The following is a 13,985-nucleotide window of genomic DNA, read 5'->3' on the forward strand; positions in this document are numbered from 1 at the left end:
TCATTCTAGAATGAAAGAGGCATAATATATATTTTTTTCCTAATTTTGTTATGGTGCTTACGAGATTAGTCACATCTACCGAACCCATACAGAGATTTGTTAGTGAAAATAACAGATAAAATATAAAGTTTTTCTTAAGAAATGTTTGATAACTATCTAGACATTATAAAGATTTCGCATATGAAATTTGAAAATTTTCTGATGCACAAAAGTATATTTAATCTTAAAATTAAAATTACTTTGCATGTTGAATAGGCAACATGCAAAAAGAGAAAAAGGCATGAGAAAAATATTGCTTAACAAACCTTAAGACTTAATAAAAAAAAATTATATTTTGCATATGAAAGCACTGTAATGTTTACTGATAACCTGCCAAATTTCATTAACATATGCTTACTAATTTAAAAGTTATAACATCTATAAGTATTTTATAGCAACATTAAACTGTACAGAGTTCAGCACTAATATACCTAAAAAAATAATAATAATTTGGTTACCCGTGGATCTCTGCTGTATTGAACCATTGAAACAATGAATATTACACCACTACTTATTAATGTTGAGATCTATTGTGATGAAGGTATGTGTTTTGGTCTGTTATTCTATAAACAATGAAACATTAGTGTCCTTTTTTTTCTTTAGTTGATCATGCATTTGGTTTTGTTTAATAGTTTTTGAAACAGACAATAATATTTTTAAATATGAAATACCCATAGAAGCATCATTTGCAATACTTTCAGCAGCAGTTAGTGAAATTGAATGAGGGTTTCATGAAGAATATTAAAGCTGCCTTTCCTTAATTCTTGTAATGCTTAATTGAACAAGAAACTTGGGCAGTATATATGTGGTCTGTTTGTTGTTTCTGGTCATTATGGGGTAGGGTATTAAGGATGTTTATTTTTTTTTATGTGATACACTGGGGTCAAGGAATTTTCTACAGTTACATTTACCACTGACTACAAATATTGCTGAATTTATGAATTTGTTCTCTCATAAATGTAAAATACTTATATATATAGACACGCACAATGCTCATGTATGTATTCACTGAACACCATCTAATAAAGAAATTCCTTGTTTATTATCTGAAAAACAATTAAAAATTTAGTAGTTTTTACAACTTGTATCCCCAGCGAAACCAAAAAAATGTATGTAATTTTGTTCTGACAGCTTTTATATTTTTGACTAAGACAGTTTTAGTAAAAAAAAGTTATTAATCTTATGATCAAACATATCCAGATTGATATCAAGTGAGCATAATAGCAGCACAGTTTTATACGAGTTATCATGCTTGCAGACATAGTGATACACATTATTCTTATCTAAGGAAATGTAATTTTTCAAGTATCTACTATTTATTATAAGGTTGTTATTATGATCTTTATATATATATATATATATTTCTTACATGTAAAAAAAGATATTGTTTTTTTTAAAATTCCAGGATATAGCTCCTGGATGAATGCTATTTATTTTTTTTGCCCGTTTCATTCTCAGTTTTCCCATGGAAAAGGAAGTTCCACCTTCTTAAAATAATTTCAGAGGGTAGACTTGTATTAAGTTGTATACGTTGATTATAATTATTCACCACATCTTTGCTAATTTTTTGTTGTTGTTTTTATATACAAATATAAAGACTAAGTTTAAAAGATAATTCTATAGTTTTTTATATACAATGAAATCAAGCAGAGATACTGTAAGGAATTTATATTAAACGTCATCTACTTTGTCTGGAAATACAAACTAACTATCAAAGAGATATCTTTTCCTTTATTTTAAGGATATGTTGTTTTTCATCAATGTCACTATAAAACAAAATGTCTGTGAACTCTCTATATGACATCAAGGTGCACTGACTGTATAATATCTTGAGCTAAGGTCTTTAGAAAATTTCCTAATAATACCTTTAATTCTTTCCTCCTCAGAGGATCTTTTAGTCTATGTAAATGCTAGATTATAAAAGTCAGTTTAGTTGCTTTACATCAGCTAAAAATAATTAGGAAGAATATAATATATTACTGAATATATTTATATATATATATATATATTCAGGTAGTAAGCTCAATAATCTCTATTATAGTTTGTTCTTTTATAAGTTAACCTACATAAAGTATTGCTTATGACCAATATCAATTTCAAGACGTTATATTTTTTAAGTGACTGTAAAGTATACATGATTAATCTTTTTTATTTATCAGTTCTCATACTTCTAAACCATATATGTTAAACAGGCATTCAAACTTCCTTTATATCTTGTTTTCTATAATAATAAAGGATTTAACTTGCTGCACATGCTGAGTTATGGATAGGTCGATCTGAATTAAACTGACCAAAACAAAGAGAAAAGCTATCAATGTTTACATTCAACCTTATAGTCTTTTGGTTTATATGACATAAATATATTATCATTGAATGTTTTTCTCTTAAGAAAGAGGGTGAAAATAGATTTTGAACTACTATTTAAGTTATTATAAGACTTATTTTAATCCTATTTAAATATAATATAGTTAAACTCTGTAAAATAATTTTTCATCGTCACAGTTGTGTCATATTTAAATAAAATATAACAGATGTGGGCACAAAAGGCCCAGAACCCAAATATTTGATTTCTAGATACACTTTTTCAGTGACAAGTTGTTCAAGAAGATTACACAGCTGGACATTAATTTGTCTCTTAAAAATGCCTTTAGTATTTAAACTGCTACTTCTCTCTTTGATTATTACACAAAAATGATCATTTCCATACAGGTATAAAGGGATCAGTTCCAAGCTGAGTGAATGGAACACAGCGATCACCAGAGCTCCCATGTGAGTGACCTAATCACTGCAAGTACAAAAAAGTTAAGACTCTTGAGTCCTTCTTTCTAATACTATGGGCCCCCCTAACCATCTAACAAAATCAATTCTCCTTTTACTTGGTGTTTCTATTTCACAACATCTCTGCTATCTTGTTCTTTCTGAATGTTTGTGGTTTGTAAAGACTGTATCTAGCTTTTTTTAAATATATTTCTTTCAAATAGTGAAGAGTTTTCTCTTGACAAAATTTCTGTACAACCAGTACTGAAAGCAGGGTAAGAACATTAATTTTATGTAGTAAAATTAATATAGCTTATAGTTTTGTTATTTAGGATTTTGTGCAGTACCTTTCTCTGTAGTGCTTTCTGTAGTATAACAGCGATTTTTAATCATTCAGTAGAAGGTTTGTCTTGCAATTGCTATGTTTCATAGTTGATAACAATATTTTGAGCTCTTTATGGTTTCTTAGTGTAATGGATGTTTTGAAATGCAGTTGTGATGATCTCGGTTTTATCGTATATTTTATACTTTTTTATGTATTTCTACCTCTTCTTTTTTTATGACAGTAATTTGATCTTTGTAAAGAAACAGAAGAAAGCCTTAAAAAATGACATATTTATGGTATTGTTTGTTATTTACTGTGTTTCAAATGTTGTGTTGGATATTTTGATAAGTACATTTAGTGTTAGTGGACTGCTTGTTATATTGGTTGTATTGAAGGTATTCTAGGATTTTAGGTTTTATACCTTGTTGGTTGTTATATTGGGTGTATTGAAGGTATTCTATAATATGGATATGTATGTAATGTAAAAAAATTCTCCAATTCTAAAACTTTTCACCATAAAAGTGTTTATGTAAGTGTGTGGTTAATTAAACTGGGTTAAAAGAGTTAATTGGATTCTTAATTAAGACACACCCTCCCTCCATGTAATTTTGGATTGAACCACCTTTTGCCACAACAATATTCTTGATTCAGAGTGACACATACTTCACAAAACACCAGAAGGTGTGGTATTCAATTGTGGATGATTTATCAAGGCGTATAGATTACAATTTGATCACAAATGTCAACACTTATGGTGGCAAACACATTCATTGTTCAAGTTTGTTCCTGAAATATCCAGTCAGCATGATATTAGACAGTTTTGCTAACCAAAGAACAAGACTGAAGCCACTTTCTTGCTCATCCAACCAGTTTTGGATAACACAAGGGCAGTGTGTTACATTATTGTTTCACAAGATGTCTTGTTCAATTCATCTTTCATCTAGCTAAAAGAGGTGTTGTTTACTGTTTAATGCTTTTCTTTTACAGGTTTGCAAGCCCATTGCTTTTAAAAAGGAAACACAGTTAACACTCCATTTAACCAAACTTTAAATCATGATTTGTTTTATTTTATAAATTAAAAGTTTATTGCTTATGAACTTTTTGCCTCCATTTCTTTGGATACTTATTTGTTTTATAACAGGAATAAAGAATTAAACTCTCACAGTTTGTATGGACATAAATGAGTCATCTATTTTACAAAAGCTTAACATTATAAGGAAAAAGATAATATAAAATTTTTAATTTAATTGTAATAAAATTAAAAAAGAAAATTCAGAACATTGTTTATTTTTCTCTTCACTTACTAGTCTGCAGTAGTTTAATGTTCAGTTAGAATTTCTTTACAATTATTAAACACATTATAGGTCTCAAAAAATAACATTGTATTGTTATGATGAGTCACCTAATAAATGTTATTATTTCCTATAACTAGAAAAAAAAATTGACAACCTGGAAGTTAATGAGTCTTGTCTACATCCAAGTTTTATTCTTCATACATTATATCACATATGCCTTTTCTCGTGTTACCTGCCCCCGATCTAAGAAAACATTTATATTAAAAAAATTTTGATAATCTATCTTATATTGCAATAGTCGTTATCATATTTTATTTAATGTGATCACAATTATGCTACAAGCTTTCTGTATTATTTTTATTTGGTTACTTCTATACTTCTTTGAAAAATACACTGATTTATTTCATAAATATTGTTTTATTCAGCAAGATCCTTTTGCCTTACCATGGGCTCGTAGACAAAAAATGACTATTTTTTTCTTTTTTGTTGATAACACTGGTGTATCATTATATAAATTTTGTCAAAATAACAAATCTTCATGCACTAAAACCTTTATTAATAATCCTCAGTCTTTTCTGCATGTATCTTGAACTTTCTAGTTTCTTGTACGTTATCATTATTTTCTATCCTTATGTATTTTTCAATAACCAAAATGACCAAAAATAATTCAAACTAAATTACCAAAAAATGTAACAAGCTTACGATTTGAAGAGAAACAGCTTAATCATGTTCTATTGATGTAATGTTTGTTATTGTTACTCTGAAAGAGATCTTAAGTAATAACCAGCAACACTTGGTTTATTCATCTCCTCAAATTCTAAGCCTATTTCATTTTACGTTTTTTTGTCCTTGACATATTTGATTTAAAGAGTTTTCCTCTTACCCTGTCTGTTGTCCTTATCTTTCACTGTTTTTTTTTATTGCCTTACATTTATTTTCTAGTTTTATGATCACAGTATTTAATAGATTTACTTATATTTTAATGTGTTAAATTTTTCTCGGTGTTATGTATCTTTGATCCAGAAATCAGTTATGTTTTTCTTTGAAATTTACTTCCATCTGTATTATAAAGGTTGATTTGAGTATAGGATATTTGAAAGCTACATTTACATCTTATAAAAACAAAGAATGGTGAATTAGAATGTTGAGTGAACAAAGACTGCCTTCAGAAATATATTATTGTCTCTACTCAGTGGAAGGATAAACTTGCTTTTTCAAATACAACATATTATTGGTTTTTACAGCTACTTGTACCTTTATTATATTTATCACTGAATTTAGGCCTAAACATAGTTTTCTCATGTATAAAAATAGAGAATTATGGTGTGTTAAATTAAGTTCATTGAAAACTACCAAACATATAAATGTATTTGGGTGAAGTACCTGGGACTGAAGGATCACTATATATCAGAGTTATTATATAAAGTGATCAATCATTATAGCTTTTATTTATACAAGGCCATAAACTAGTTTACATTAAGTTAACTTTGAAAGGAAATGGTAGGTTATTTAGGTTTTTCTAACATATGAGGATTTTAAACCTGTGACACTAGATACAATTTTGTAATTACTGGTGGATTTTGTCACATTGACTGTTTACATGTTTGAAAATATCCAATTCCTTCTAATCCGAAAGGTTTGGGTACTCTATAGATTCAACCTGGCCCCATACATTTCAGGGCCAAATTAATTTGAGTGCTAGATGGTCATGATTCTAACCTTGAAATGAAAATAACTATTAAGATAAATATGTGGCTAGAAAATAAAAAAGAGAGCACACACTTGCAGAAATTCTGACTGTAAAATGTGTTGCCATTTTTTCCTCAACTGAATACTGTGGAACACGAATGTTAAAACTAAATTAAATAGCATCGTAAACTGTAAATTCAGCAAATATGTTTTTGATTTGTTTTTAAGTGAATTTAAGTCTTAATTGTTTAATCATTGTTTGCTCTTCAATTTTTCCTTACTGCATGCAAGACTAGTATGTTCTGGTTAGTCTGTACAAGTAAAAATTTACACGAAACATCTGTGGAAAAGTCATCACACACTTTCTGACATGTTAACAATCAGTGTAAATTCAAACTGACCAATATTGATTTGAAAGTATATGGTTGGCAATATTTAAAATTGTTAAGTATTAAAGACATTGATGACCTGTAATCTCCAACCAGAATTTTATTGAAACAGTTGGCTTGTAAACTATTTGTATTACTCAAAATTTAAGTTAGAAATTTTAATGGATATTTTACGTGTGCTTTTAACAGTATTGTGTTACTACAAACAAAATCATGTGATTCAATAGAAATTTTATGGTGTAGACTGATATTTGTATGCAATATCTTCTTTTAAATTACATTTAAAAGTTTTATTTTTTGTATCTAGGATATCTTATTATGTTCATGTTTTTCAGCTACCAAAGGACTAGTCATACATTAAAAGCAGCTGGAGAAAAAAGCACTATTGCATTAGGCAACTTTGGAGCAAGCATGACTAAGAAACTTGGAGAGGTTAAGTAAGTGGCATATAGTATCTAGTTTTATGTTTTGCTTGCAGTACTGTTGTGTTCCTAGTTAGTTGTATGTAATACAATATATAAATGAGAAAGATATAAAAGACCATATGAGCAATACAATTATTTTATTATTTTAATTGTTTCAATAAAGCAATGAAATACCCCATCCCCCGAACACACAATGTATCTTTTCCCCTTTCTGATTGTTAAATAATCTACCATTGTGTGTGGGCCATTATTATTTAAAAGTCTAAGGCAAAAAGAAAGAAAAAATCATTGTATCTAAAAATAAAATCAACTACAGAAGAAAGACCAAAAATAATCATAGTAAAATACATTGAAGTTAACAATGGAATCTTGCTCATTTTGCAGTTGTTTTTAAAAATAACTAGGTTTCACAACTAGAAGGAAGCAGGTCTTTAATACATTAGTATTTTGGAACTACAATCTTCAATATGTTGAAACATTTTTTATAAAAGAGTGAAAATGTAAATATTTATATTCATCCAAGAAGTCATAAAAGTTAAGCTACACAATAAGTCTGTTATTCGTCTACTAGGTCCAAAATAACTTGGGGCAAATCCTGATAAATAACTATGTAATAAGATCAGAAAGTGGGAAATGAAGCATCAGTGATAAATTGTAGATACCTTATGTGTTTGCCATCTAGTGGCTCAGCAGTAAGTTTGGGAGCTTTTAAAACTAGAAATCAGGTTTTGTTACCTACAGTGGGCAGAGCAAGTGATTTATTCACCTAGGAAGTATTTATGTGTTTAGAATTTTTTCTTTCTGCTGGAAATTCTGTTAAATGTATGTACCCTTATTAACTAAGGAATTCAAACTCTGTTTGATTTCACATAGAAATATTACAGTCAGTTGGTTGCATTTCCCACAAGCAGTAAAAAGGTTAAGCCATAAATATGAAACAGTACTGGTGCTACAATTTAGCCTTACTTAAATTTCCATTTTTGAACTGATTTGTTTAAATTTAACAATATTAGCAGGTTGAAAAAATACGTTGATTTTGTAAGCCTATACACATGTTGAAATTAATCTGAAAATCCTGTTTATTAACCTCATATTTCAGACTTCAATAAACTTCATGTAGTTTTTTCATCATGATTTTTCTATAGTTGAATGTTTTGTTTCAATGACATGTCCAAGGTCTTGAAAATATTTTTCTGACATTATCTGTGTGTGACAAAATATCTTTAACATGTTCTGCTAATAATTGTTTATGTTCAATTCTATTTAATTTTTAAACATAATAAACTGTGTTTAGTTTTTATAATAAGCTAACATGTTCGTTCTTATTTTGTGACAGAAATTGTACATTTTTATCTTAGTTATTAAAATTGGTTTATTTCTTTTGACAGTGTAACTCTTTTGAAATGTTTGATGTTCCATTATTTCTTAATATGAAATTTATTCAAAATATAATTTTATGTTGCATAATTTACGCTGTTCTTTCTAGTTATATTTCATTGTTATAATTATTTCTTAGGAATTCCCAGACATTTAGATCATTTGAAGAAAAAGTTGGTACTGCTTATGAAAATGTTAAGGTCAGTTGATTCACTTTTGATATTTTTTATTTTTACATTAATAAAGAGGGTGTAAATGTTTGAGCCAATTAAAAAAAATATATTTATTATTTTATTTGTCAACTTTTTCATTTGCTTCTAAGGCACCAAAGAAGTACTGTGTTGGCTCGATTATGAGGCAAAATTTTTTTGATTGATAATTAGGCCGTAAAATTCATAGTCACAGCCAACCACAGGCCCCTTCCCCCTGCTCTAGCCTGTTACATTCCTGAATGTTCAGCTAGCATCTGTTTACGCATGCGTACCAGATGTTTGCTCAAGGTCATCGCTAATTCTTGCAACTAATCCACCTGCAACTGTATTTTCAGTTAAATGTTTTATTAAATTCAAAGTTTTTTGATAAAAAAAACTTACTTTTTTGTCTCTCTTTTTTTCTTTTTTTTTTGTGACACTAAGGACTATCAGTATAATTCATGTATGATTCAGAGTTTCATTGTTTGGGGGTGGGGGCGAGTGGTATTTTTTGGGGCCCCTTGATGATGTAGCAATATTTTGTAATAGTTTTGTCAATGTAGTGAAATATATGTAACTGCTAACAATGGCTATTTCAAAACCAGTGTTGAGGCCTGGTTATGAAAGTTTTGAATTTACTTTGTTCACTATAAAATCTAGCTTGGTGATATAAAAAGTCCTATATTTTAAGTTTTTTATATTTAGTGTTTGCATTCACTTACTAGTTCCTCTTAAAAGTTAATTCCTTAAACCAGAGAGGATGCTGCTAGCGTCCGGCAAAAAATCCCGATTTACCCATCATATGGTGACAGCATCCTATAACATTTATCTCTTTAGCTGAAAGCTAATCCAAACCAAGTTATTATCCACAAAATTAAGAAATCATGAAAATAATTCGGGCAGAAATTGCAAAAACTTGCGAGTTAAATTTGCACTGTACAACCACCAAGTGGCAAAATTAGTTCAAATTCTAGTGATTTTGAGAACAGTTAACATTTACTTAAACATCTATAGTAAACAAAAATCATAACTAAAACTGCTCTCCCATTTAAATAAATTTTATGATAAGCACTTTCATTATATTAATGTGTTAGTTATTTGTTATTATGTAACAACAGTGACTAATTATAAACTCTCACAACTTGCATCACATTGTGTTATATCCTATTGTCAGGTAGAACCACTACATTGACATGTACTGTGATTAAAGCATCCTGGCATATAAACATACCATGCACTTTTTACCATCTTATTTTAATATAGTATTATTCTAAGTTGATCAGTTATTCTGTGTATGCAGTTTACATACAGCATATGGTCAAAAAAGTCATTAAGTTGACCTTTTTTCCTTTGTCATTATTTGGAGATAACACCAGTTCCATCTATGGATGATATAACTGGATTGTTGTCCAAGGATATAGAGAGCAACGTCCTCAGATGGTAGATTAAGTGATATCTCAAGGTTAAAACATACATTATGTTTGAATGAGAATGGCCAGACATATGAATAAAGCTGGTCTCTCTGGATAAGTCCATCATTATCTGTTAAGTAAGAAACACTAGACTTAAACAGTCTGGTACACGATCTTGAAGCTGTCAGTTTTGGAGAGAGGGGGGAATAGTTCTACTCCAGTGAAATAACTGTCCTTTGTCAAGCAAGGAAGTATTTGTATATGCACTGTGTTTGTGTCTTTGATATAATGAATGTTGTTTCTTGCGTTTACATTGTGTCCAGTCTCTTTATTTCATTCTCACAAAGTTGGTAATTCACGGAAATTCAGTACTATTTGTAACAGATATCTTGTCAAAAATCCTGTGGACCCATTCTGTCGCTCTTAAGTAAAATCAGTTTAGCCTAAATGCATTACAGCTCCATATGACTATGTGGAATTGTTTACACTGGTTATGACTTATGATCTGAATATGATGCCTACTGTCAGCTTTTATTAGGAACGTTGAGATGGTTGTTCTCCTGTATTTCAAGTTACCTACTCTTTTAAACAGTAGGAACTTGTTGGAAGTTTTCTGACTGTATGTTCTCCTGATTTAGTATCAGTTCACTATATAATGCTTATTTATTGTTGTTGTTCTATGAAATGTGAAATATTATGAATTGAAATTTACTACAAAGACGTATTGTAATCAGACAAAAATTAATTTCTTCTTGTATCTTTTTCTGACAGAGCAAGCTGTCTAATTCACGCAGTAGCAGTACCCACAGCTTCATAGAAACTGCAAGATCAAGTGGTACCACCCCAGTTACTTCTCCAGTCATCCCTGAGGAGAAACCATTGTTGTAAACTTGCCAAAAGGCTCAGCCCATAAGGCCAAACTAACTTAGCTATTAACTTGGCTTGTGAAAGTGGAGCAGTATTTTCTTTTTATGTAAATAGCACATATTGTGACCAATTAGTTTCTGAGGTTTACACTATTTTGAAATGGGATAGTTTTATTTTTTTTCCTAAATTAATAAACTTTCAAAATATTTAATATTTATCCAAATCATATAATTAAATGTTAAAAGTTTTTAAAGCAAGGTTTTTCATAACACCTAGTTCTTAATTTTATTTTATTTTTACACCTCTTTTTCTACCATGGTGTTTCTGTCTACATAACATTTTTGTTTTGGCTATTAATCACATTAAATTTAAGCTACTGCAAAAAAAAAAATAAGATATTGAATTTAACTTTTTACTGATGTATATCATTATGATGTTATTAATAATTATAAAAATATCCAGAAACATCCAATTAGCCCTTAAAATCAAACTTAATATACTACAATTTTGTTTATTTTATATTTATAAATAAGACTTTTTGCATTTCTCACAAGGCTGAAAACAAAGTTGCGATATTTCTTTTCACAAGGAACTTATGTGCTAGTTTAAATTACTTTATCACTTAGTCACTAAAACAAGCATTTTTTATCACATATTTTGGCACTTTATTGCTCTCTGTCCTTTTCCTGAATTCTAAAGAGTTAACATTTATTCTAGATTACTGTTGACATCAGTTTTATAACTATTAATTTTCACACAAGTTCTGGAATGGCAAGACCAGATTTCAAATAGCTTTTATAATAATAATAATAATTGAAACTTTAAGTGTGTATGATCTCCATAAAGAAAGAGTTGTAAAAGCATTGCTGGTTTTGAAATTTTCTAAGATTTATTTTAGTAGCCACAATGCATTGAAATATAATTAACTGTTTAATAGTACACTTTGTTTTTGCATTCCTTCTCATACAACTAAATTTTACTAATTTTCAAAAGATAAAATGAGACTATTAATTTTCCTCTTAGAACTTCACAAAATCAGGTCCAATGAGGAAAGATTTTTTTGTTATTTTTTTTTAAGATTACTGTATAAGGTGCTTGTAGTGATGTTAAGTAACAGCATACTTAGGAAAGTAATTTTTAACATTTAAAGAATTAATACATTCACAGGCTTTGTCTAAGCGAATTCATGATTTAAATCTTCGTACTTTCAATATTTCTGAAACTTGAACTTCTAACAAACCTGGGAACAGTGTTCGAGGTCTCCTAGCTGAGTTCATTTGAACTAAAGTATTTTTTGTTATGTATTATAAGATTAGATGAGTTTCAGGAATTATTTAGTATTTATAACATAGTTTCAAAATTTTAATTAATTTTTTTTTACTTATAAAGGTTAACTTAAAAATAATTTCAATTGTAATTGCTAGATGATCTAAAATATTTTTATATTTTGGTTTAAAGTGTCATTAAACACATTCTCACTTTCTTGAGAAGGTTCTACTTTTTAAAGGATTGGCAGATAATCTACATGAATTTGAATATATATTTATCTTCTTGGCTTTATTTATACTGACATGTACTAGATTTAAATGTATATATTGCTTATCTATGTTGAAGAAAGATATCTGGAATATAGTTTGAAAAAAAATGTTACTGATAACAACAAAAAATAAATGTCAAACCTTAAACACCTTTTGTAACAATTAAGATTAAAATACCTTGTTCAATTATTGTTAATTTAGCTGAAATTTAAAACTAAATCCTTTTTTGTACATACAAATTAATACAAACTTAGCGAGAATCAAATCAAATATTTAATATGTGTTGTAAAAAAATTTGCTTTGTGATTATGTAGTTTATGTTATATTTGTAATTGTGTTTATAGTACATTTATTTTAATATGAAGCTTTAATATACTTAGAATGTTGCATACTTTCATTTATAATCTACTACTAAGGCAAGTTAAACTAAACGTGTGCAGAGATTTTAAATAAGATTTTGTTATAACTTTAGAAAGGATGATATTGATAAAGAAGGAAAAGTATATAAATGTTCTTTTTGGAGTTGGATTTAAGATACTTCATTTAAAGATGAGTTATTGAATAAACACATCACTTAATTATTCCTATTAACACAGTTGTTTCTCACTTTACTTCAGTGTTGATTTTTTTAACCTATTTTACACAATTTTCTGCATGTCTAGTGGATGATTATCTATTTTATTATCAGATATTACTTTTATGTTTTTGTAATTGGTTCTAAAATAGAAAACGTTGGTGTTAGTTTGCAAGTTAACAGATTTTATATTTTGATGATTATACTGTAAGTTAATTTTTTGTACATTATTAAGAATGATTCTTTTTTTTTTAAGCAAACAATTATAGTGCTAGATGAAACAAATTTCAACTGTAATTTTTTTCATATTTTTGCTGAAAATAAAACATTTAGATGCTTACTGGTTTTGTTGCATTAGTGCATGTATATATTTTAGAAGTTGATCAGCACCACATAACATATTATACACCATTATAATACTATGTACACAGTATTAAGTGTTTCATAAATGTGATTTTATTTTTTGGTACACATTATTTATATTGATATTAATGCTATTTTTTACTATTTATATAATAGATTACGTAAATAGTTGTGGTCAAAACACTGTTTGTTGTGTCCCATCTGGCCTGATGAGCTCTGGATTGAGGAAAACTTGTCATTGGCAGTGGATATGGTGAACACAGTGTGGTTGGAATACTATTACTATTTACACTTCTTTTTCCTGAAAAATCACTGATGGACTAGATAATGAATGCAGTGATAAAAATATAATAAATCCAATACTAACGTCTTATGACAATTATAATCATGCTTCACCAGCTTGGAAAAGGCATTCACACCATAAAAAAACCTTTAAAAATCAACATTATCTTTGAACTGTACTAATTAATAATAGTTTTTTTTCTGAGCAAGCTATTTACTTAGAGTTAAACTGAAGATGAACCTTACAATCAGTATTTTCTTTTGTTGTAATGACGAATAGAACAAATTGTTTCATCAGTTGAGTACTCTCGCTATTAACGATATATTCGGCCATAATTCCACTAATATCTGGCGAGGTTAAGTCAGCTTTGGAAATTTAGGTTAGACCTAAATATATATATATATATATATATTCTAAGTTAACAATGTGAAACAATCTCTATAATAAAAATAATAATATAA

General features: G+C 28.5%; 1 protein-coding gene across 2 annotated transcripts in view; it reads left to right on the top strand.

The window, feature by feature from the left end:
• Positions 1 to 12,895, top strand: part of LOC106461236 (tumor protein D54-like) — a 20,224-nt gene extending 7,329 nt beyond the window's left edge. Inside the window, exons 4-7 of one of the 2 annotated variants that reach the window (XM_013921041.2) lie at positions 2,749 to 2,808; positions 6,830 to 6,931; positions 8,436 to 8,496; positions 10,671 to 12,895. In XM_013921041.2, coding sequence (XP_013776495.1) covers positions 2,749 to 2,808; positions 6,830 to 6,931; positions 8,436 to 8,496; positions 10,671 to 10,787 — 340 coding nt within the window. In that variant the 3' untranslated portion in view covers positions 10,788 to 12,895. The remainder of the gene's footprint in view (positions 1 to 2,748; positions 2,809 to 6,829; positions 6,932 to 8,435; positions 8,497 to 10,670) is intronic. The other variant, XM_013921042.2, reaches the window with a different exon arrangement.
• Positions 12,896 to 13,985: the final 1,090 nt, after the last annotated feature.

This window comes from Limulus polyphemus, unplaced genomic scaffold (assembly GCF_000517525.1).
Source record: "Limulus polyphemus unplaced genomic scaffold, Limulus_polyphemus-2.1.2 Scaffold920, whole genome shotgun sequence".
Taxonomy (NCBI): domain Eukaryota; kingdom Metazoa; phylum Arthropoda; class Merostomata; order Xiphosura; family Limulidae; genus Limulus; species Limulus polyphemus.